General features: G+C 43.1%; 2 protein-coding genes across 6 annotated transcripts in view; one reads left to right on the plus strand and one right to left on the minus strand.

Moving 5' to 3' along the window:
* LOC124015255 (zinc finger protein 646-like) lies at positions 1-22632 on the minus strand. Of its 4 annotated transcripts, XM_046330364.1 has the most exons (7): positions 22253-22632; positions 10738-13521; positions 10121-10195; positions 8814-9932; positions 6772-7679; positions 1701-2087; positions 463-1581 (listed from the first exon to the last, which is right to left on the minus strand). In XM_046330364.1, the coding sequence occupies exons 2-7, from the start codon at positions 13323-13325 to the stop codon at positions 1103-1105; spliced, it is 5556 nt and encodes a 1851-aa protein (XP_046186320.1). In that variant the 5' UTR covers positions 13326-13521; positions 22253-22632; the 3' UTR covers positions 463-1102. The 4 variants fall into 4 exon arrangements, with proteins under 4 accessions (XP_046186323.1, XP_046186320.1, XP_046186321.1 ...); XM_046330367.1 differs by lacking the exons at positions 463-1581; positions 1701-2087 and adding an exon at positions 1-453 and having other exon boundaries at positions 22253-22629; XM_046330365.1 differs by lacking the exon at positions 10121-10195.
* Positions 22494-24947, plus strand: part of LOC124015256 (MBT domain-containing protein 1-like) — a 23561-nt gene continuing 21107 nt past the window's right edge. Inside the window, exon 1 of one of the 2 annotated variants that reach the window (XM_046330370.1) lies at positions 22494-22721. In XM_046330370.1, the coding sequence (XP_046186326.1) occupies positions 22709-22721 (13 nt within the window). In that variant the 5' untranslated portion in view covers positions 22494-22708. The remainder of the gene's footprint in view (positions 22722-24947) is intronic. The other variant, XM_046330368.1, reaches the window with a different exon arrangement.

A 24947-nucleotide genomic window follows, 5' to 3' on the forward strand; every position in this document is an offset into this window, starting at 1 on the left:
CAAAACTATAGTTTGTTAACAAGAAATGTGTGGAGTGGTTGAAAAACGAGTTTTAATGACTCCAACCTAAGTGTATGTAAACTTTTAGACTTCAACTGTACATGATGAATGGTCTGGAGTAAGTGTAAGGACAAGGGGTGGTTACAACACGTCTCCTAAACGGAGAGATCCTAAAGTTATAATGATTTATAAAAGCCATACCGTGAATAATACAGTCAGATGTATAATTATGATGCATGTTAAAACCAAATATACATTTCTTTATGTTTTATCCATGTTTTTTAAAATCATCTATACGCGCTTGCTGGCTTGGAGCCGTGTTTAAAATATTGGGGCCAAGAGCCATTTTGAAATAATGGGAGGAATACAGAAATGTTATGTCAGACAGTAGCAACCCATTAAGAGCATTGTCGTCATCTGCAGAATAATACAAGTTTGAAGCTCATCTTCGTGCTGCCAGAAACACACGAGCTAGAAAATGATTAGAGCCTCACAAGAGAGCAATACACCCTCAGGTCAGTTCTATATTCTATATTACAGGTCAGTTCTATATGACTACATTCACCATGAAAACTCAATCTTTACAATGTAAAATGTCAAAGTACATCTCAACTCTTCAATCCAACATATTGCGCGCGTATATGTTTAAAATCCACGAGTTACTCTTCAATATCTTTCATACTGTACGACACAACAAAAGCCTCAAGCAAAGGCTTCACTGAAGATTAACAGATGAGATGTTATGATGTACAGCAGTCAAAAAGGAACAATCACAAAACCTTAATATTTACTTTTTTTTATACCAGTAGTCCTGGTGTACCATTGCAGGCAGAAGGGTTGTTGTACACTAGCAAAGGCCAACGAGTGAATGCAGTAAAGCACAGCTGACTGATTGGATGGGTGAAGATTTTGCAACCTGTATCCTAACCAGTGTAGATAGTGTCCATGTCAAGTCCACTTATTCCCCTTGTCTGGGGTCACATTGCCTTGTGCGTCTAAACCACATAAACCTGCTCTATCACAGTCTATAACAAAGGGGGGGATGGTGGTGAATGAGAAGGAGGGTGAAGAAGACTTTTGGCACCTCCAGAACCTTGACATTTCAATGCTTCCCCTTTCCCCACCCCCACCCATACTTTGTATAGATATGGGTCTGAGGCAGAGCCAAGAGGGTGGCACTGGTAGCAGCCACAGACACATTGGTGCGCACAGGTCGCGCTGAGCTGCCCCAATGCAACTTCATGTGGTGACGCAGGTTGGAATTGCTGGAGAAGCGCTTGTCGCACTGCTGGCAGGAGAAGGGTTTCTCCTTGGTGTGGATGCGCCGGTGGATTATGAGCTGGGTGGACACACGGAAGGACTTTCCGCACTCCGGGCACTCGTAGCGCTTGGTCTCCGTATGGATGCGCCGGTGGTTCTTGAGGGCGTTCAGATTGTGAAACTCCTTTTGACAGGATGTGCAGAAATAAACGCCTGTCTTGTGGATGGTCTTGTGGTTGAGGAGGGAGCTAGCGTGACGGTAAGCACGGCCACACTGGTCACAGACGTGGGATTTGGCCCCCACACCAATTACCGGTTTACCTGAAAATGTAAACGTTGAACTTGTATTAAACCACACCTCCAGAAACCTTGGCTTTTCAATGTATATCACAGCGGCACTTTCCCTTCCCCCACCTATAGAAATGGGCTTGAGCGCATACCCAGGAAACTGGAAGGAGCTGAGCCGCTCCAGTGCAACTTCACGTGGTGGCGTAGGTTGGACTTGCTGGAGAAGCGTTTGGCGCATTGCTGGCAGGAGAAGGGCTTCTCCTGGGTGTGAATGCGCTGGTGGACGATGAGTTGGCTAGGAGCACGAAAGGCCTTTCCACAATCTGAGCACCGGTGGCGTTTGACCTCAGTGTGGATGCGCCGATGGGTCTTGAGAGCCATCAGGTTGGAGAACTCCTTCTGACAAGAGCTGCAGAAATAGGCACCTGTCTTGTGGACGTTCTTGTGGTTCTGGAGGGATCCGGCATGGCGGTAACCACGTCCGCACTGGTCACAGACATGTGACTTGGGTGGTCTCCCTGCGCCAATTGGTGGATGACCTGAAAATGTAAAATGTAGGAATTGTGTCATGCCATAATTCTAATATTTCGTTTGTATAAACATTCATGCTGGCTTCACATGCACGAGGAAAATGGGGAAACTGGGAAGTCATAAGCCCGACATGGTTGTGTTCAAGTTCTTTTGAAGTTGGAACAATTCTTAAAGAAGTAAGCTAGCTTGCTTAACATCAACAATATGGGCAGACTAGCTACATTATACATAATGATAAGGTTGTAATTATCAAAAACATATTTGTTGTCAAAGGTAAAAGGTCAGTGGTGAAACGTCACAACTTGGGTAACAAAAATGTCTCTGTACTTGTAATTTAGACTTGGACAGTCCTTCAAGTGAAATTTCCCACTGGGAACTAATGTGAAAGCTGCATTAGAAAAAGCTTCACCAATAATTCTTCAACAATTAAAGGTGCATTCCGTAACATTTCCACATGCACATAGATCTTAATATATCGCTAGTAATAAATGAATACTATTAATTGAGACAAAAACAAAAAGAACTGTCAGAGTGGCACGTCATGGCTACCCTCAAGTCTTCTTGATTCAATATTGGTTCTACTTTTCAGAAGTTGAAAGCCCAACAATATTGCATCGACAAAATAATATTTTGGACTTATGTCATACTCTTCAAAATCAGAGAGGGAGTCAAAAATATCACTGAAATGTTACAGATAGCACCTTTAACAATAAATGTTTTTTTTGGGCAATTCACTTGAGCCTTTTCAATATATAATCAAACCATTGGGCAAATTAAATTGGCCTTCCCTACACTGATGGCGTACTGAGCTTTGAGTCAAACGGTGAGGCTACATGTGTTGTAAATGTCATTCTCCCACTGTACACTGCAGGTAGATGGGTTATTTATGCATTTCCACTAGCAACCAGTATTTCATTTGGTCGTTTACAAAGCCTTGTAACTGTACCTTTGAATTTGGTGGAAGAATCTGATGTCTCAATTTGGGAACAAATGTATAGCTACAGTTAATTATATTCAACACGGGTGGATCTTTATTAAGCACAAACTATCATGCATATATAAAAGACGAAATGTACATGAAAACAAAACAAATATGGAACAGGTCAGAATTACATGTGTAAGATTACGGGCGAGAGATGTGTATCTTCAATATCTGGGCTAGTTTCATATTCATGGTGACAAATACACAAACATTGGGAGACAGCAATATTGCAATGTTGATTCTACAACCCTTAGGACAATTTACTCAAAAACCAAATTAAATAGTTTTCTCCCAATACTTGAGTGTTCCTTAATCAACCCAGACAAAAATATTTTATTCCGTTAATTTGAGCAGCCACTTGTTAGATTAGCATATTAATCTAAGAGTTTATAGGACGCAATTGAACAAAATTGGATATCCAAAAACACACTTCACCACCACGCAAACACTCCATCCAACGTGGATAGTGACCACACTCTTGAACAAAATGTAATAGAAATGCACTGTGGTTGCTAGACGTTGGCATCAGCTCAACAGATTCCATATGGACAGTGTGTGTTAGCGTGCTAAGCTAACTAGCGGCAAATATGCACTCAGACTTGACTGGGTAGATTTTTAAAAATTAAAACCCTACGTGGAAAAATGAGGTTGGTCTAAACATCAGCTAAGTGGAAAAACTACAGAAAGGAGTTTGAGGATATTCTTCTTCCAAGGATGAAAGAACTCTAAACCCATTTGGTTGATTTTAAAATAAGGTATATTTTCAACAACCACATTGTAAACTCAATATTATTGTGATTGTGTGTTGCATAAAACAAACAAATATTCTAGCATCAAGATAATGGAATGCATTCAAAGATTGTACCTTAAATATTACATATAGGTACATTAGTGTACATTAGTGTACATTTTCTTTTTTAATTGTTTGGACTAACATGAGCAAATGACTGAAAATGACAAGAGGTCAAATCCTCTAGGGCTGTGTTTATACAGGGAGCCTTATGCCAATCTTTTTCTCCACTAATTGCCATTTTATCTAATATAGATCAGCTCTGAATAAGATCTGATGTGAAAAGATCTGATGTGATTGGTCAAAATAACATTTAGTGGAAAAAATATCAGCAATGGGCTGTCTGTGTACACAGCCTAGGTGTATGATGAGGGCGCCAGCCTTTCTAAAGGCAACAAGGAAAATAAACATGATCAAACTTCATCCGCAGTCTACATCATTTGCTTAAAGATCTGCAATTGTATACCCCCCTTCCTTACATATCCTCAAACATGTCAATTATTTGGCCCCTCTACTAGACACATTTTAATTTGACCAATTCACTGAAGTGAAAATGTTCAAGCTAGGTCTTTAACAAGGTCGATTTAACCCAGGTTGATTTCACCTTCACAGGTTAAAAATGGCCTGTATGAAAACAAGTTGATTATTAAAACACTTAACACTTTCAAAAGTACATTAAAAGCGTGGAGTCAAAGGACAATTGATTCACCACAATGTTCTTCACTTGTTTTCCAGCTATTTATTTTCAGTACTCAGCATTAGGGGTTATAATATGGACAGGTTTTGTTAAGAAATGAATTATGAAAACATAGTTTATAAAAGTGTGTAGTAGGCATTACATACATGTATGAAACAAAAAGTTAGGACTGAATATTATTCATTATAGTTGTTCAAACCAAATCCTTTCTAATCTAACCGTAATGATGATTGGAAGTGTCCACTTTATACCAATTCTGGAGAAAACGCAAGAGTTCAATTAAAATATAGTTAGTTTTAGTCTTAAAAATCACTTCACTGTCACTTTATATTTCACTTACTAGCACCAGCGCTCCCAGTAAAAGGTGTTCACACAGAGCTTTGAATAGTCAAAACGCAATTAAATAAAAGAAATACTAATAAATACAAGGGTTACGATTAAGGTATAACAAAAACTTAAGAGAATGAGGACTGAACGCACAAACAATTCACAAAGTCATCCCTTTTGAGTGTGAGCTTTTTGTGAAACAAAAGGAAGTCCAGTCTGACTTGAGGGGAGACGGTCACAACATCACTTCAGAAATATTTCCTTAATCTTTGTACTGCAATCAAAAACACACATTATACAAGTTCCCCGTTTATTGTACAAGGGACTTTTTTTTTTTTTTTTTAAACCATAACAAATTGAGACAACATGGAGGAGTACTGTAACAAGTGTTCTTTGGGAGTCCTTCATACTTGACTCCATGTCAATTATACATACAGGATGAATAGTCAGGGGTAAGTGTAAGGAAAGGGGGTGGTTACAACACAGCTCCTAAACAGAGATCCTAAGACTAGCGTTTTCCATTACAAGTGTTAATATAAATAAATGCATTCTACAATGATCTGTTTTATAAAAGTCGAACTGTAAATAATACAGTCAGAAGTACGATTACGATACAGGATAAAACCAAATGCCAGCATGGGCCTAACAATATACATTTTCTTTACCTTTTTTCCTTCTTTTTTTATTTTTAAAACCACAACTTATTGTCTATACATGTTTACTAGTTAGGCGCAGTGTTTAAAATATGGGTGCCCAGAAACATTTTTTTTTTTTTATATTAGGAGGAATACACAAATGTGATGCCAGAAAGAAGCAACCGATAAAGAGCATTGCTGTCATCTGCAGAATAATAAGGTTTGAAGCTCATCTTCGTGCTGCAAGAAACACACAAGTTAGAAAACGATTAGAACCTCACAAGAGAGCAATACACCCTCAGGTCAGTTCTATATTACAGAAATGTGACATCTCCATCCACTGCATTAATTCACCGTTCAAACTAAATTTTTACAATGCCAAAGTACATCTCCACTCTTGGTTCCAACATATTGCTCACCTCAGAGATACTGTTTGAAATAAAAAATGTCTTACTGTTTAAGATGTTTTGTAGAACAGGACAAAGGCCGCATGCAAAGGCTTTATCCAAAATCAACAGATATGGAATGGGATGTCATGATGTGCAATGCATTCAAACTGCAAAGATGCCACAAAGAAAACCTTAACATTGGTCAAATTCATCAATGTGGTTGACTTGGTGAGCGTCACGCCACACTCTTTGCATGGCATAAGGATGTTCTTCCTAATGTGCCAGCTTTGCTGTAACTTTGACACTGGGGCTTAACTGTCAATAAAACACAGAGAAATCTACAATCATCTACTGTGCAACATGCAACAGGGGCTATGACAACAGTATATCATTAAGGTTTCTAAAGGGCCGAACAGAGAAGTCTAGCACACATCCTACACTGAGTGAGCAGTAATCCTTGTGTACCATTACAGGCGAATGGGTTCTTGTCCCCTAGCAAAGGCCATCGAGTGAATGCAAGCAAGAGTAGCCATGCTGGTTTGGGATGAAGCGGATGGGGGAAGCTTTTGCCACCAGACTGTCTTAACCAGTGTAGATGTCAACCAGTGTAGATGTCATCCATGCCAAGTCAGTCCTCTCCCCCTCCACCCTCCCTGGTCTCAGGTTGCATGCAGGGCCTGGGTCTCTAAAACACAATCTGCTCTGTGAAAATCTACAGATATAAACCTCACACTATACAACAAGAGCGAGATGGTGGTGAATGAGAAGGAAGGGGACTAAGAGTTTTGGCACCTCTAAAACCTTGGCATTTCAATGAATCTCACACTAGCACCCCCACCCCCATACTTATAGAAATGGGCCTGAGGGCATACCCAAGAAGCTGGCAGCGCCCATGGCCATGGTGGGGGGCGCTGAGCTGCTCCAGTGCACCTTCTGATGGTGGCGCAGGTTGGACTTGCTGGAGAAGCGCTTGTTGCATTGCTGGCAGGAAAAGGGCTTTTCCTTGGTGTGGATGCGCCTGTGGCAGATGAGCTGGGTGGACACACGGAAGGACTTTCCGCAGTCGGGGCACTGGAAACGTTTGGGCTCAGTGTGAATACGCCGGTGGTTCTTGAGGGACATCAGGTTGGGAAACTCCTTCTGACAGGAGTTACAGAAGTAGGCGCCTGTTTTGTGACTGTTTTTGTGGTTGAGGAGGGAGCTGGCGTGGAGGTAGCCGCGGCCGCACTGGTTGCAGACGTGCGACTTGGTCCCCGTCGCCCCACGGCTCCTGCTGCCACTGGGGCCTTGGAAGGACAGGGAGTTAATTTTGGGTAGTCCATTGGGGACCAGTCCTTGGGCCTGCAACAGCGTGAGATCCAGACCGGAGTCCCAGTTAAGGCCTGAGCTCCCGCCCCCGGATGTGCCCCCAGAGGCTCCCCCAGCCCTGGCCTGTTTCTGCTGGGGGGGCCTGGGGGCTTGGCCGTGGGAGATCTCCTGGTGGAGCCGGAAGCTGGCCTGGCTGGGGAAGCTGCGCTGGCAGGGGCCACAAGTTAGCTCCCTCTCCTTTAGGTGGACGCGACGGTGGCTGTTGAGCTGGGAGGAGACACGGAAAGCCTTGCCACATTCTGGGCAGCGGTGACGCCGAATCTCTGAATGGATGCGCCGGTGGTTCTTGAGGGCCAGGAGGTTGGAATAGGTCTTGAGGCACACAGCACAGTGGTAAATGCCGACGGTGTGGGTGTTTTTGTGGTTGAGGAGGGAGCTGGCATGGGCGTAGGAGCGGCCACACTGGTCACATCTGTGGAGAGAGAATAGAAGAAGAAGAAATTAGTAACTGCTTGCGGTCCATTCTTTTACTAATCTAACAAAACTAAATTGGCTGGTTACCACTTTTCCATTTGATAAAACTTATATATCTCAAAATAATTTGTACAGGTATATGATCTGGAATCCGGCTTAAAGCTTTGGAGATGACTAAGTGGTTTACCATGTCCTGCAAGAAGAAATAGTCAATTTATACACATAGTAAAAAGGGGGACACATTTCGGTGGAAACAAGGGGGGGAAAAATATGGATCGTCATTAAATTAGTTTTCAATTATTTGATTGAGAGTCTTAGAAGGTATGTGTGGCTCCCTGCACTGCACATTTGGATACAACAATTCCATCCCACTTTCAAAGTTATTGAAATGAATCTGACTTTCTTATTGGCCTCAACTGTGGTGAAGTATGGTGGCTTAGTGCAGGTTGCCCCACCCCCATAAAATAACTAAATGACAACAAAGCATGTGCAGTGTAGCAAGCTCCAAATACTTACTGTGGATCTAAGGGTAGACCTATGCTCTTTATCAATGTAGTCTTTACTGTAATATCAGCAACAACAAAAAAACAAACATACAAGAACCTTTTCACTTCAATGGTCTTTTACCATTTTAACCAGCTTTTGTGCCTTGACTTTGTCAAACAAAGAAACCCACTAAACTAGGTTTACACTACCAACAACCTAAAAATGTACAATGTACCTATTAAAAGAGACAGGGAAGGCACAAAGGAGCACTACAATTCATAACAAGTACAAGGAACACACAAATCATAAATCTTACTTATTATACTATGTCAGCTAGTTTGAATTGATATCAATTAATGGCAGTATTCTTTGTAAAAGCAGAACATAAAACATCCAACTGAACAATCAAATCAAGTCTGATTCATAGTAGCCTAGGAAACTAATGTATATCTAACTGAAAGCAAACAGGGTGACTTATCTGGTCTCCACTAATCAATCTGTCCAAACTTCAGAAATATCCGAATTCCGGTGCACGTATGGTCCCAAGGAAGCCGGATTGGAGATCATATACCTGTAATAGACATGTAGAAACCTATGATCTTCACTATTTTCACTTCAAGAATCACAAAAACAGACGAAAACTCACGTGTACCGGCACTCTTCTCCCCCTGTCGTGCTTGCAGTGGCCATCCTCCTGCCCTCCTTGCCTACCTGGTTCTCCCCACAGCGGTGCCTCGCCAGGCCTGACCTCCCCTGGAAGCTCTTCCCACAGCTGGTGCAGCCAAAGCGTGTGTGGCCCTCCTCATGGACCTTCTGGTGATTGCGGAGGAATCTGGCTAGCCGGAATGCCTTCCCACAGTGGTGGCAGATGTGCCTCTTCTTCTGCGTGTGAATGCGCATGTGGTTGCGCAGGGCCATGTAGTTGGAGTACGGCTTGTCGCAGTAGGTGCAAGTAAAGGTGCCCGTCTTGTGTGTGTGCTTATGGTTCAGCAAGCTGCTGGCATGTTTGTAAGAGCAGTTGCAGATGTCACAGCTGTAGGGGCGTTCATCTGGCACAAGGTCAGCCCCATCGATGCTGAGGCTTGAGCTGTTGAGGGAGGCAGAGGATGAAGGGAGCTGCTGAGCAGGGCAGTCATGTGCAGCCAGCTGGTCTGCAGTAGCGAAACCCTCACAGCACCCATCACACTCGTAATCCATTTGAGCAACAGCACCTGCAGCCCCCTTGCAGAGCTGTGCAGAGTGGTGGGTGGTAAGCTGCTTTTGGGTACGGAATCCTTTGCCGCACTCCTGGCAAGTGTGCTTCTTGAGGGCAAAATGAAGACGCAGATGGTTTTTCATGGCCAGGCGGTTCGGGTAAGTGGAGTTGCAGACATTGCAGTGATATTCGCCAATTTTGTGAAGATTCTTGTGATTGGCCAAGCTACCTGCATGACGATAGCTCCGTCCACACTCATCACAGGCGAAGGGTCGTCGTCCCCCTTCTTGTAGATCAAAATTCTGAGCCCTTGAAGTGCCAGCCTCTGAGTAGGGTTGCTTGAAGCCTTGTTGTTGTTGTCCATACTTGACTTCCCCCATGCCAGGGTTCTGGGATTTGGACGATTCTCCTCTCATGGCCTGCATGCCAGAGGGTCCTCCTTGATACCTTCCATTGCCTAGTTTTGCGAGCTGGGCGTGAGCCTTTGCTCTGTGTTCTTCATGGAGCCGAAGGTGGTTTTCCAGCTGCTTCTGGATCTTGAAGGCCTTCCCACACTCCTCACACTTGTGCCTGCAAAGAAAATGTAGGAACAAATTAAAGATGAGTTAGGAATTGGTAAGCAATCCTTTTCCCTATTCCACGATCTGCCAGCCACTTAACTCGCTCCTAACATCATGAGTGGACAAGCCTACTGTCTGAATGGGCACTAGCTACGTTTAGTAATGATGATAAAAGCACATTTGGGGAAAGTTATTTACCATTCAAGTAAAGCCATCGTTTCGGAATCGGGTGCCACTTGGGGACCGCTTCTCCCTGTGCCAGCGGCAGCCTTGCTGTAGCAAGCCAATAAAGGGAAATCACCAGTCAGAAATACATTTTACGTTTAGAATGGATTCAAAAATGTCATGGCCTGGCCATTTCTTGGGTTCCTAGGGGTTGCTTAAGGGGAGTTTTGTTTTTAAATTAGCTTTACAGATTGGACTGTAGCACAGAGTAGATTCTTACATTAAAATGACAATGTTGTTAGTTTTTCAGCTGTGCCGCTGTACAGTGAGGGAAAAGCGGTGTGTTTTCTTCAACAAATCGAATGCCTATTTTTTTAACATCAATGCGGAGGCCCTTCAACAGGCAAATTGATTATTCTTACTCATCTAGTATTATTACAATGGAAAATACCACATCTCATTATTTCAGAGAAAATAAAAACCAATCTATGGAAGAGATACTGTACAATCCAGATTTTAGTGTAAACTGTTCTATTGATGTCAACTGGAAATTTGGACCAAATTCAGCTATGCAAACAGATCTTATGTTATTAATATGCCCACAAAGACAAACAAGTCTCAATGGGGAAAAGCATCAAACAAAAGCTTACCTTTTTAAATCAAAGTGGGTCCTCTGGTGGTTCTTGAGGGCCAGCAGGTTGTAGTAGCGCTTCTGGCAGACAAGGCATCTGAAGACTCCGGTCTTGTGAGACTTCTTGTGGTTGAGCAGGGAGCATGGGTGCCTGTAGCCCCTTCCACACTGGTCACATTTGTGGGGTCGATCCTCCGAATCTGGCATCTGTTGTCTACGGTCCTGTCCTCCCATATCACGACTGCCCCCAGGTCCTCCAACTCCGCCGCCACCAACTCCGTCTCCACCAGTCATCCCTTTAGCGCCATTCAATCCTTCTTTGCTCAGCACTCCTCCTCTTCCCTTTCCAGGACACAGGTGAGTAATCAGGTGATGGCGATCAGCAAAGAACATGCCACAGTCAACGCAAATGTGATTCCTCCCATCACCATCCATTTTGCCATTAGTATTGGCGGGATCGGCCCCCATGCTCTGCGCTGCTGCATCTGATCTTTGTGGCCCATGAATAAGTTGGTGGTTTAACAGGTCTTGCTTTCTGGAGAAGCTCTGGCCACAGGTGCTGCAGATAATCCTCCAGTCTGCCTCACCGTTAGGAGAAAGTGCCGAAGTCCCAGGCCCTGTGGGATTGTTAGCATGGCTGCGCAGATGGCTCCTCAGAGCTCTGAGGCTGGCATAATGGTTTCCACACACCGAGCACTGGTACACTTCACCATCATCTTCATCTTCTTTATTCATCCTTTTCCCCCCTCCTTGGGCATGGGACTGAGAACCATACTGAGAGCGCTGTCCATTGCTCTCTTTCACATTTCCTCCACCTGAAGGGAGCGCAGCGCCTCCAGGACTGTTGTAGCCACTCATGTTTCCCATGAATCCATTGGACATCCCCTGGTTCTGTCGCCGTTGGGGGCACATGTGAGACTTGATGCCAGAGATGTCTCCATACATTTCTCCACAGTCAGTGCACATGTGTCTATCAGCCTGGCGGTGGTTCTGGGGAAGAGGGGAGTGCCCAGAGTTGCTCTGGGCAAGGGAGCCATCAAATCGATCATGGAACTCCAGTGAATCCAAACCACTGCTGTGTCCACCATCAGGTACAAAGTGAGCAGCGTCACCAAGATTTCCAGGGAGGGAGATAGGGGTGGTTGCGCCGCTCCCCTCTTGCACATAACTATTCTGAGAGTCAAGTGTCAGGGGTTCAGAGGAGAGCCAGTCGCCTTCAGTGTTGAGGGATGATTGGTTGGATGTTCTTCCCTTATGGCTGCGGAGGTGGCTATGCAAGGCAGCCAAATGCGGATACTGCTTGCAGCAGATGGTACACTGGTAGAGGCCAGTCTGGTGGGAGCGCTTGTGGTTGACCAGGCTTCCAGCATGGCGGTAGCTTTTCCCACAATCCTGACACTTGAAACGACGTTCGCCATCATCAGAAGAAGATTGCACTCTCTCTCCAGATGGTGATGGGTTAGAGTTAGAGCCAATCCCATCAGTGTTCAGGATACCATCCTGACCATGGGAGCCTGGGTGGGGGTCATGGGTCAGGTAATGAACTTTGAGGCTCTCCAGATCAGGATGCCCAGCCCCACAGTATGCACAAGTGTAAATGGGATTATTAACAGGAGGTCCAAGCATTGGGTCAAAGGGGCCACGTTTATCATTTGGCAAAGGAGGAAGCGGCAGAGGGTCACCCAGGGCAGGTGTGTATGCTGGGGAGCGGACAGTGCTGAGATTGTGCGCCATTATCCCAGGGAAACTACGGGAAAGACCCAGTGAAGAGGAGGCTGCATTATGCAACAGGATGTGCTCCTGGAAGTCACTCTTGTTGGGCAAAGCTACCTGGCACAGGTGGCAGAAGCAGTTAGCTGCATCATCGGTTTGGGGAGCAGACGAACGCTGATCAGTCACAGAGTCATGTATGTTGTTAACCATCGATGCTCCAGGAGTCTTAAACTTTGAGTGGGTTCGCTCATGACCATTGAGAGCAGCCAGATTGTTGAACTGCTTGTAACAGACGGTGCACTTGAACGCCCCTTCCTGATGACATTTCTTGTGATTAACCAGGCTCCCATGGTGGCGGTAGGTCCTATCACACTGATCGCATTTGAATGGACGATCCCAGGCATCATCGGTTACAGGTGACTTCTTATGATCATCTGGGTCATGTGACATCACACCATGACCCATTCCACTGTTGTTCAGGTGACTGCGGGCAAAGCCATCAGACAGGTCCTGTGCAAGACCATAGTTCCTCTCATCATGTCCGTCTTCAGCGCCTTCGTCACCTCCGTCTTCCTCTGCCTGGGCACTGCTTGGGGATAGGGTGTGTATGCGGAGGTGGTTCTTCAGAGCCACAGCATTGGGCAGGGTTCTGGTGCAGACTGGGCACTGAAAGGAACCCACTTCATGGGATTTCTTATGGTTGGCCAGGCTGCCAGCATGCTTATAGATGCGGCCACATTGCTCACACTCAAACCTGCCATTTTCTTCTTGCTGGTAGTGAGCCTTCATGTGTTCTAATAGACTAGGGGTACTGGGGCAAACCATATCACACTCTTTACAGGGGAAACCCTTGACACGGCTCATATCATGCATTGCCATAGTAGGCGTATACATTTAAGGAAGGGGTATTCAAATCTCAAGATAATAAACAAAGTAGACAAGGGTAAAATAGAGTCTTAGCTCTTGGACTCTGTGGCGTCAGCCATTTTCTTCCCAGAGCTTAAGAAAGTCTTCTCTTTCAGGCATTCAATATCACCCCGTCAGGGCAGCACCGGAAGGATCTGGACACTGAGCAGGCACTGGAAGAGCACTGTTGAAATTGGGAAAAAAAAGGGGCATTAAATCATTTCGAAGAGACTCAAACCAGAAACGATTATACATACTGAACATCTAGCCATTTGCACTGTCAACGTGGAAAGGTTATCTATTCTATACTGCAAGAAATATGACAAAGAACACCTTCATTGGAATAATAATGGTCTGGAAAAAGCAAACCAGTTGAAAATCCACCGCATCAGTCATTCAGACAAATAAAATGTTTCCAACATTGAAACTCTATCAAGGGTGCTGGGCAAGGTAAATCAAGCATACCTACATGTAAGAGCAGGAACACACACAGGATTGTTTACCTTGTGCCAGCCGAGAGTAATTTGCACTTCTGAACAGAGTGTCGGCAGTAAATCTCACAGCAAAGACCTTGAAGTCATCTGTCACAAATCCTTAAAATACTACAAACCAGAAGGCAGTAGCGTTGTTTGGCAACGCATGTCCGTGTGTTTGGCTTAGTTTATGGTCTAGATTCCAACGTTAGCTAGCTAGCTGCGCTGATGTTGCTATTTTGTAGAATGGCCAGTATCAACTAGATAACTACCTAACAAGATGAAGAAACAATTCAATTCACTCTACATAATCCCAGTGCCAGCACATAGCCAGATGTTTAGCACAACATAGCTAGCTAGCTAAGGACACTGCATTAGCGTGGCAGCTAACACAGGAAGCTGTTTCATGGAAACTAATCCATTGTGATTTAATTAGAACATCAATACTAGCTATAGTGGTTAGCTAGCTTGGAGGAAGTATTTAGTGTTGTGTGCATTGCGTCTGTGCACTTAGCTAGCTACCATCCCATAACCTAATTGCATATGAAGTGTCAATGGCTTATCCGTGGATAGAGAGAAAATGACATTTTTGTCACTCTTGTTGGCTCCCCCACATGAGGCATTGTGCTCTCTGATAGGCTCAAAGCCAAGTGAAATTTTATTGGTCACATACACGTGTTTAGCTGATGTAATTGCGGGTGTAGTGAAACACTTCTAGTTGCTTCTAGTTCCAACAGTGCAGAAATAACTAACCATTTGACAACATATACCCAATACACACAAATCTAAGTAAAGGAATGGAATTAAGAATATATAAATATATGGATGAGCAATGTCAGAGCAGCACAGACTAAGATACAGTAGAATAGTATAGAATACAGTATATTCATAGGAGATGAGTAATGCAAGATATGTAAACATTATTAAAGTGGCAATATTAAAGTGACTAGTGTTTCATTTATTAAAGTGGCCAATGATTTGTGTGTATAGGCAGCAGCCTCTGTGTTAGTGATGGCTATTTAACAGTCTGATGACCTTGAGATAGAAGCTATTTTCAGTCTCTCGGTCCCAGCTTTGATGCACCTGTACTGACCTCACCTTCTGGATGATAGCGGGGTGAACAGGCAGTGGCTCTGGTGGTTGTTGTCCTTGATGATCATTTTGGCCTTCCAGTGACATGCTGTAGGTGTCCTGCCCAAGGTGATGCTTCGTGCAGACTGCAAGGTTGTGTGTGGTGCAGTTGCCATACCAGGCGGCGATAATCCCCGACAGGATGCTCTCAATTGTGCATCTGTAAAAGTTTGAAGGTTTAAGGTGACGAGCCACATTTCTTCAGCCTCCTGAGGTTGAAGAGGCGCTGTTGCGCCATCATCACACCGTCTGTGTGGGTGGACCATTTCAGTTTGTCCGTGAAGTGTACGCCGAGGAACTTAACGTCCCACCTTCTCCAGTGCTGTCCCGTCGATGTGACCAGGGGGTGCTCACTCTGCATTTTCCTGAAGTCCACGAGCATCTCCTTTGTTTTGTTTAAGTTGAGTGGGAGGTTATTTTCCTGGCACCACTCCCAGAGCCCTCACCTCCTCCCTGTAGGCTCTCATCATTGTTGGTAATCAAGCCTGCTACTGTTTGTCTGCAAATTTGATGATTGAATTGGATACGTGCTTGGCCACGCAGTCATGGGTAAAGAGGGAGTACAGGAGGGAGCTGAGAACACACCTTTGTGGGGCCCCAGTGTTGAGGATCAGTGAAGTGGAGGTGTTGTTTCCTACCTTCAACACCTGGGGGCGTCCCATCAAGAAGTTCAGGACCCTATTGCACCGGGCGGGGTTGAGACCCAGGGCCTCAAGCTTATTGATAAGCTTGGAGGGTACAATGGTGTTGAATGCTGAGCTATAGTCAATGACCAGCATTCTTAAATAGGTATTCATTCCTCTTGTCCAGATGAGATAGGGCAGTGTGCAGTGCGATGGCGATTGCATCGTCTGTTGACTTATTGGGGCGGTAAGCAAATTGAAGTGGGTCTAGGGTGGCAAGTAAGGTAGAGGTGATGTGATCCTTGACTAGTCTCTCAAAGCACTTCATGATGACAGAAGTGAGTGCTACAGGGCGATAGTCATTTAGTTCAGTTACCTTTGCATTCTTGGGTACAGGAACAATGGTGGCCATCTTGAAGCATGTGGGGACAGCAGATTGGGACAGAGATTGAATATGTCCGTAAACTGACCAGCCAGCTGGTATGCGCATCTCTGATGATGCGGCTAGATATGCCGTCTGGGCCGGCAGCCTTGCAAGGGTTAACAAGTTTAAAATGTCTTACGTTGGCCACGGAGAGCCCACAGTCCTTAGTAGTGGGCCGCGGCGGTGGCACCGTGTTATCCTCAAAGCGGGCAAAAAACATGTTTAACTTGTCTGGAAGCAAGACGTCGGTGACCGCGACGTTGCTGGTTTTCCTTTTGTAGTCTGTGATTATCTATAGACCCTGCCACATACAGTACGTCTGAGCCATTGAATTACGACTCACTTTGTCTCTATACTGACGTTTTGCCTGTTTGATTGCCTCGCAGAGGGAAAAGACTACTCAGCTTTTATTCTGCCATATTCCCAGTCACCTTTCCATGGTTAAATGCAGTGGTTCGCACTTTCAGTTTTGTGCGAATGACGTCATCCATCCACGGTTTCTGGTTAGGGTAGGTTTTAAAAGTTTTTGGCCACTGACGAGCACTGCGATTCTACAAGTAGAAACGGCATGCCCATCGCTACCAGGTCGGCACGCAGCAGGTACCGCTATTGTTCTATCAAGAGAAGGAACGGCCTCCCACTGTGATAAGTACCTATCGGCAGTCTGATTCTCTGCGTTTCATGCTTAATGGTCCTGAAATTGAGGCGATGTCCAGAAACAAAAGCCCAATCCCAAATCGGCCCCTATAAACTTGGAGATCTGATAGGTGTACTTTAAGTAACATCACAATAGCTCTACCTTGTCCTCTGATAGGCCAGGGGGAAGTTTCACCATATTGCTTATACCAATCAAATCCTCAGATCTACAGAAGTGCATTGGGCGAAGGGTTTAAGGTTGAATTTGAGATTGGGCCAACCCCTAGTCCCAAATCCCCTAGAACAGTGGTACTCAACTCTGACCATACGACAGGGTTTGCCAAACTCGGTCGTCTGGACCCCAAGGGGTGCACGTTTTGGTTTTTGCCCAAACACTACAGAGCTGATTCAAATAATCAACTAATCATCAAGCTTTGATAATTTTAAATCAGCTGTGTAGTGGTAGGGCAAAACCAAAACGTACTTCCCTTGGGTGCCCTAGGACAGAGTTTGGGAAATGCTGCCCTACAGGGTCTGGAGTAGAGTTTGACCGATTATGATTTTTCAACGCCGATACCGATTATTGGAGGACCAAAAAATCAAATACCGATTAATCGGACGATTTTTAAAATAAATTAATTTAATTTAAAAATTGTATTTGTAATAATGACAATTACAACGATACTGAATTAACACTTATTTTAACTTAATATAATACATCAATAACATCTATTTAGCCTCAAGTAAATAATGAAACATGTTCAATTTGGTTTAAATAATGCAAGAACAACGTGTTGGAGAAGAACGTAAAAGTGCAATACGTGCCATGTAAGAAAGCTAACGTTTCAGTTCCTTGCTCAGAACATGAGAACATATGAAAGCTGGTGGTTCCTTTTAACATGAGTCTTCAATATTCCCAGGTAAGAAGTTTTAGGTTGTGGTTATTATAGGACTATTTCCCTCAATACCATTTGTATTTCATTAACCTTTGACTATTGGATGTTCTTGTAGGCACTTTGGTATTGCCAGTGTAACAGTATAGCTTCCATCCCTCTCCTCGCTCCTCCCTGGGCTCGAACTAGCAACACATCGAAGCAGCGTTACCCATGCAGAGCAAGGGAAACAACCACCCCAAGGCTCAGAGCTATTGAAGTTTGAAACACTATTAGCGCGCGCTAACTAGCCAGCCATTTCACTTTGGTTATACCAACCTCATCTCGGAAGTTGATAGGTTTGAAGTCATAAACAGCGTAATGCTTGACGCACAACGAAGAGCTGCTGGCAAAACGCACGAAAGTGCTGTTTGAATTCATGTTTATGTAACGGATGTGAAACGGCTAGCTTAGTTAGTGGTGCGCGCTAAATAGTGTTTCAATCGGTGACGTCACTTGCTCTGAGACCTTGAAGTAGTGGTTCCCCTTGCTCTGCAATGGCCGCAGCTTTTGTGGAGCGATGGGTAACGATGCTTTGTGGGTGACTGTTGTTGATGTGTGCAGAGGGTCCCTGGTATGGACGAGGGGACGGTGTAAAGTTATACTGTTACATTTATGCGCCTGCTTCTGCCTACCACCGCTCAGTCAGATTATATGCAACACAGAACACGCTAGATAATATCTAGTAATATCATCAACCAACTAGTGATTATGATTGATAGTTTTTGATAAGATAAGTTTAATGCTAGCTAGCAACTTACCTTGGCTTACTGCATTTGCGTAACAGGCTCCTTGTGGAGTGCAACGAGAGAGAGACATGTTGTTATTGCGTTGGACTAGCTAACTGTAAGGTTGCAAGATTGAATCCCCCGAGCTGACAAGGTGAAAAAAATCTGTCCTTCTGCCCCTGAACGAGGCAGTTAACCTCCCCGTTCCTAGGCCGTCTTTGAAAATAAGAATGTGTTCTTAACTGACTTGCCTAGTAAAATATAGAGTAAATAAAGGTGTAAAAAAAATAAGATAATAAAATCGGCAAATCGGCGCCCAAAAACACCGATTTCCGATTGTTATGAAAACCTGAAATCGGCCCTAATTAAATCGACCTCTAGTCTGGAGGCTGCTGGTACTTAATTTATTACACACACTTGGTGTCCCAAGTCAAAATCAGTCCCTGATTAGAGCGGAACATGAAGACAATTCAGTGGAACTGGCTTTGAAGGTCCAAAGCTTAGTTTGAGTACCCTAGACCCTGCTTTTTAAAATTATTTCCCTCTAATCAGGGACTGATTTAGACATGGTACACCATGTGGGTGCAATTAATTATCAGGTCGAACAGAAAACCAGCAGTAGTCCTGACCTTGGGAGGGTAAAATGTTTATCTCTCTGCCCTAGACACTTGGAGATCTAAGAGGCAATATGGTGAAAGCTTTACCTTGCCCTCTGATAGACTTGGTGGAATGTTGACATATTTCCTCCACCTAATCCTCTCAGATCACCACAAGTGTCTAGGTCAGGGGTCGAAAACAGGTGGCCAGCGGGCCAAAAATCATCCCACCAGTTATTTTGGGGGGGCTAAATTGTGGTCAATTTGCATTTTAAATTATTATGATCCGGCCCCCCGACAATCAGCTCCGCCAAAAGCCCTCCCGCTGACTCTAGTTGCCTACCCCTGGTAAGAAGAACAGGCGAAGCGAGGCTCCACTCCTGTCGATTTGTCCACGAGAATACAACAATGAGCAGACCAAGTGGGGAGCTTATTTGATCAAATTGAAGTTTCACAAAGTTTAGGTTGTTAGGAATTTAGTGATAAGTGAATTAAATTGTATAGTTGTTTGTTTTGAACACACGTAGCTGCCCTCTCATTGGCTAGAATGTTCCCACCTGATCTCCCTCCCGCCTGCTTGCCGACAACTCCCACCGTTAGGGCAGACACAAATTAAAAGATTTTTACCTACACAGCCCTGAAAGGATGGTCTAGAGCCCATCCACATCAGATGAACTGCCATTGGTCTATTATACTCAGATCACATTGTGACATGTTGTGGGCAAAAAGTTCCATCCCACCTGAACATGCTGAAATTACAGGATTTTTTAAAACAGCTCTTACACAAAAGGGGCGTTATCATAATTTTCACATTTTCAGTGTGTTTTTTGACCTTTATGAAAACGTGAGATTAAAAAAACTAATTTTGAACTGCACTGCCTTTTAACATTCAACACGTGTGCTTTATTGTGGGGTGAAAAAAAAACATGATATCAGTTCACAACCTCTTTGGACACCATAAAGGTTACTTTGGAGTCATTACAACTGTGAATATGCATCGACAAACTTAAAAAAATACATGTTGTCTTACATTTATAGAATTCAATGCTTTATGTTTTGCCAATGTTTGATGAATAGGACATTTGTTCAAATTAGTCTATAGTTTATTTGTACATATGATTTATCATCTACTGACAGTTGTCAGTGTGGATTCAAAGATTTACTGATTGTATTTAGGCATATGTGCTAACTAAGGACTTGTGTTGTGAGAACTTTTAGACATGGCTTTTGTTTTATTGGATGTGGCACGTTTGCAGCTTGTGTTCGCTTCCGCCAGGCTGACCAATGTGTCGTGTGCCAAGTTCTTCCTGAAGGATCTTGGGAACCACACCTATAGTTTGCACATTTACAGCACAAAAGACAATACAAAGGTTTGTGGAATGCCTAATTTCACATTGTGAAAAATCTATGTAAGTTCTGTGATAATTCATCCAAATTTGAGATGTTGGACTAAAACATAAGCTAATGCAAGATTGATATTACAGTTGTACACACAATTCTCTCTTTTTTTAAAATGGGTCAAATGCAACATAGGACATTTTCAGTAACATAGGCCTAGTATTGACATAGGCCTACCAGTATTTGTTCCTGCAGTCAAGTGACCTCAACACCTCAACAGAATACACTTTATACCCTGCGTGGGTTAGTCTTACAGCTCTGTGAAAGTGAAAGCCCCATAACCTCTGGGATGGTACCCTGACCCAGGGCTCTGACGACAGGCCATCTGGATGTGCTAGGCTCATCAAGCCAATCAAGATCTGTGTAGCAAAATACCAGATGGGTAGCACTTTGTCTACAGTTTAGGTTGTCTGTCATCTGTTGTTTACACTTTGAAGCATATTCATTGCTGAGCTGAGCCCAGGTTGGAATAAAGGCATATGTCTATTCAAATAATAACAAACCAAAAAAAATCACAATGGGCCCATGGTGTAAAAAAGTGACCTGATTTAAATCTCTGGCCTACAGAAGCCATAGTTTCGGTTCTCTTTGGGGAGGAAAATGTAATGTGAATGTGCCCACTTCAGCTCGAGTGGCCATTATCAAACGTGGTGTGAATGATGCAAGTAGCAGAATTATTAAAACGTAAGAATGGGGAGGTGAAGCATAAACAACTTTGGAATACTGACCACTGACTAATTCCCATTTACAACTAAATGCAAACAAAAAAATTACAATGTCTAAGAACTGTCAAATACAATTATGTAACTAGTTAGCCTAAAAAAACAAGCTAAACTCATTTGATAGCAGAATAAACTATTTTAAACAGCGAAATCACAACCATCTTTACATTTAACGCGCAAATAGTTGTACATACACCGTTTGCTTTTGCGAATATCTTTACATTTACTTTGTGTGACTCGATGTTTACACGTGTATTGTTTTGGTTGAGAGCTCGGACGACTTGGGTCTGGAGCTACATTTCAACAAATACAATGTTTTTCTTTCATATTAAGGAGGCCCATGAAACTGTAATTCGAAATCATTTTCATAACGGTATACTCTGATTTTGTGGTGGGCGGCGATTCTAAACGCGATCCATGACCTTGGCTTGAATTTTCTACTGAGTTCACACAGCGTAACATTTTCAGGACAAAAGCAGGGCATCTTTTACCACCGATCCGCGAGACATTCCGTGCTCTTTTCCATCGGACGACTCCCCAAATTAGGCAACGTCAAGGCCGGAGGACCGAGAAAGCATAAACTATGACATTTTGCTCATAAATGCATAGTTAACTGAAACAACGAATTATTAAAATGTTTAAATATAATGCGAATTCGCTTTACACAAAAATCTAAGAGAACGACTAAATTTCCATCAAATTGCTTTATAAGAAGCTATTTGCAACTAGCTAGCCGCGTTTTAGCTAAGTTAGCTGTGCAAACATTAGCCTATAGCTAGGTCAAGTTGTGAAAAGAGATTACTTCGGATCATATACATGCATATTAAATGTTATTCTAATACAAGTGTAGCTAAATGTGAGACATTACTTCACCTTAAGGAGCAATTGACCTGGCAAACTAATGTAATAATCTGCAACGACCCGACAAACTAGCTAGCGCGGCCGCCTAGCTAAGTACCCCCCACGATGCTAAAAAAAATACAAGGAAAACGGAAGTCGTTAACTCTACATTTTGCAAGCTCAAATAAATATAAGATGCACATTCTGCATACATGTATGTATATTCCCTTGTTATCTGCACATAACATATTATTTCAATTAATGCCTTAGCAAGCCAAATAACCGTGGCACGCAAAGGTTAGCTTGTTGGCTAACGTGCGCTAGCCTAGAACCAACAAAGATCTCGACAAATACACTCTGGCCCATTGATGGAAAACATATATTTTTTATACGTTTTACGCACTCGACTTACCCGTTTAATGACGTTCTTTGCACCAGAGCGAATGATGCCGAATCTGAAAAACGCAGCATTTGCGTTCTCATTTAGGAGACTTGTTATTTTTTCAGATCAACAACCGACTTTGGTTCTTCGGTCATTTTTTTTCTCCACGGATTCAACATACTTCCTGCTAGCTAGCCGTGTGAAGCGGAGACATACGTACTTTTGCGCGTCATCATGCGCAGAATAACATTTTAGTCTGCATCAAACACCTATATTTTTTAAAAACAGATTACTTTTTTGCATGCTGTACTATATTTTGCTCTCCAGAAACTGTAACTTGTCCATTTTGCTGATGCGCGCTCAATCATGTTGTTAATCCAAATCAGACAAACATCCACAGTTGGTGCAGCCGCTGCTCATAATAGATTCCAGTGAAAACAGCCTTTGCTTCGTGGATCATGAAGGAAATGACATTCCGAGGTCACTATGTCTGTCTATGGTATTGTAAATTACTGTAATTGTTTCTTTCATGGTTTGGGAATGATAGTTTAATACTCCAAAATGATTTAGTTTATTAGATTGCAACACGAAATGACATTCTGAGGTCAATGTGTCTGTCTATGGTATTGTACATTACAGTCATTGTTTCTTTCATGGACATGGAGTATAATACTCCAGAATGATTTCGTTTATTAGATTGCAACACTTGATAACCTATAGTTGATTTTCCCAGGGTGTCCAATGTGCTTCACTGTGTTCTAATCTGTTTTCTATTAGCCTATTCCCAATTTAGTTTGAAGTGATCCACATGCAAAAATATTGCTTGTGAAATAGAAATCAAGTGTATCAGTTGACAATTTCACAGCCATCGGATACATTTTATGCCATTGTGTTTGTGAATCTATTAGTATTTCCAAGGCATATATGTTTCTTGGCACGCAGATGTAACCTTCCTAACCGTCATTCAAAGCTATTGCAATAATTTATGATAGTTCAATAAGTGACATTTCTATTTGATCCATGAGATTTCTGTTTTTGCTTTGAAAATGTATAGTTACCTAGGAGCCTGGAGGTAGTCACCTAACCCTGATTATAGGACACTGCATTTTAGTAAAATATGTATCATTTGTTTTATTATTATTATTATTGACTATTATATCATTATCAGTATGACTATTGTATGAATATTTAATAATCTAAACCAGTTATTTTATATACAGTACCAGTCAAAAGTTTGGACACCCCTACCCATTCAAGGGTTTTTCTTTATTTAGACTATTTTCTACATTTTTTTTTATTAATAGTGAAGACATCAAAACTAGTGTGTTTAACAAATCAAATCAACAAATCAAAGTGTTTAACAAATCAAAATAGATTTTAGATTCTTCAAAGTAGCCACCCTTTGCCTTAATGACAGCTTTGACACTATTGGCACTCTCTCAGTCAGCTTCATGAGGTAGTCACCCGGAATGCATTTCAATTAACAGGTGTGCCTTGTTAAAAGTGAATGCGTTTGAGCCAATCAGTTGTGACAACATAGGGGTGGTATACGGAAGATATCCCTAATTGGTAAAATACCAAGTCCATATTATGGAAAGAACAGCTCAAATAATCAAAGGGAAACAACAGTCCATCATTACTTTAGGACATGAAGGTCAGTCAATCTGGAAAATTTGTGCAGTTGCAAAAACCATCAAGTGCTATGATGAAACTGGTTCTCATGAGGACCACCACAGGAAAGGAAGACCCAGAGTTACCTCTGCTGCAGAGGACAAGTTCATTAGAGTTACCAGCCTTGGAAATTGCAGCCCAAATAAAGGCTTCACAGAGTTCAAGTAACAGACACATCTCAACATCAACTGTTCAGAGGAGAGTGAATCAGGCCTTTATGATCAAATTGCTGCAAAGAAACCACTACTAAAGAACGCCAATAATAAGAAGAGACTTGTTTGGGCCAAGAAGTACAAGCAATGGATGTTAGACCGGTGGAAATCTGTCCTTTGGTCTGATGAGTCCAAACTTGAGATTTTTGGTTCAACTGCTGTGTCTTTGTGAGACGCAGAGTAGGTGAACAAATTATTTATTTAGAATTAAAGGCACACTTAACCAGTATGTCTAAAACAGCATTCTGCAGCAATACGCTATCCCATCTGGTTTGCACTTAGTCCCACTATCATTTGTTTTTCAACAGGACAATGACCCAACACACCTCTAGGCTGTGTAAGGGCTATTTGATCAAGATTTGTTATTTTTTTCACCTTTATTTAATAAAAGTCTCCAACTGCAGAGATTTTTGCAATTCGTTCCAGTCGCAGGCAGCAGAGAACTGGAAGGAAAGGCAGACAAATTAGGTTTTGGCTTTAGGGATGATCAGTGAGATACACCAGCTGGAGCGCGTGCTACGGGTGGGTGTTGCCATCGTGACCAGTGAACTGAGATAAGGCGGAGCTTTACCTAGCATAGACTTGTAGATGACCTGGAGCCAGTGGGTCTGGCGACGAACATGTAGCGAGGGCCAGCCGACTAGAGCATACAGGTCGCAGTGGTGGGTGGTATAAGGTGCTTTAGTAACAAAATGGATGGCACTGTGATAAACTGCATCCAGTTTGATGAGTAGAGTATTGGAAGCTATTTTGTAGATGACATCGCCGAAGTCGAGGATCGGTAGGATAGTCAGTTTTACTAGGGTAAGTTTTGCGGCGTGAGTGAAGGAGAGTGATTGAGC

This window comes from Oncorhynchus gorbuscha, linkage group LG26 (genome assembly GCF_021184085.1).
Source record: "Oncorhynchus gorbuscha isolate QuinsamMale2020 ecotype Even-year linkage group LG26, OgorEven_v1.0, whole genome shotgun sequence".
Classification (NCBI taxonomy): domain Eukaryota; kingdom Metazoa; phylum Chordata; class Actinopteri; order Salmoniformes; family Salmonidae; genus Oncorhynchus; species Oncorhynchus gorbuscha.

Excerpts from the sequence above, each read along its gene's own strand:
- LOC124015255 (XM_046330364.1), bottom strand. The coding sequence starts at position 13,325 with ATGTATACGCCTACTATGGCAATGCATGATATGAGCCGTGTCAAGGGT. Across the intron at positions 10,196-10,737 it reads ACCCACTTTGATTTAAAAAG|CAAGGCTGCCGCTGGCACAG; the intron begins GTAAGCTTTTGT and ends GGCTTGCTACAG. Across the intron at positions 1,582-1,700 it reads AGCTCCTTCCAGTTTCCTGG|GTAAACCGGTAATTGGTGTG; the intron begins GTATGCGCTCAA and ends TTACATTTTCAG.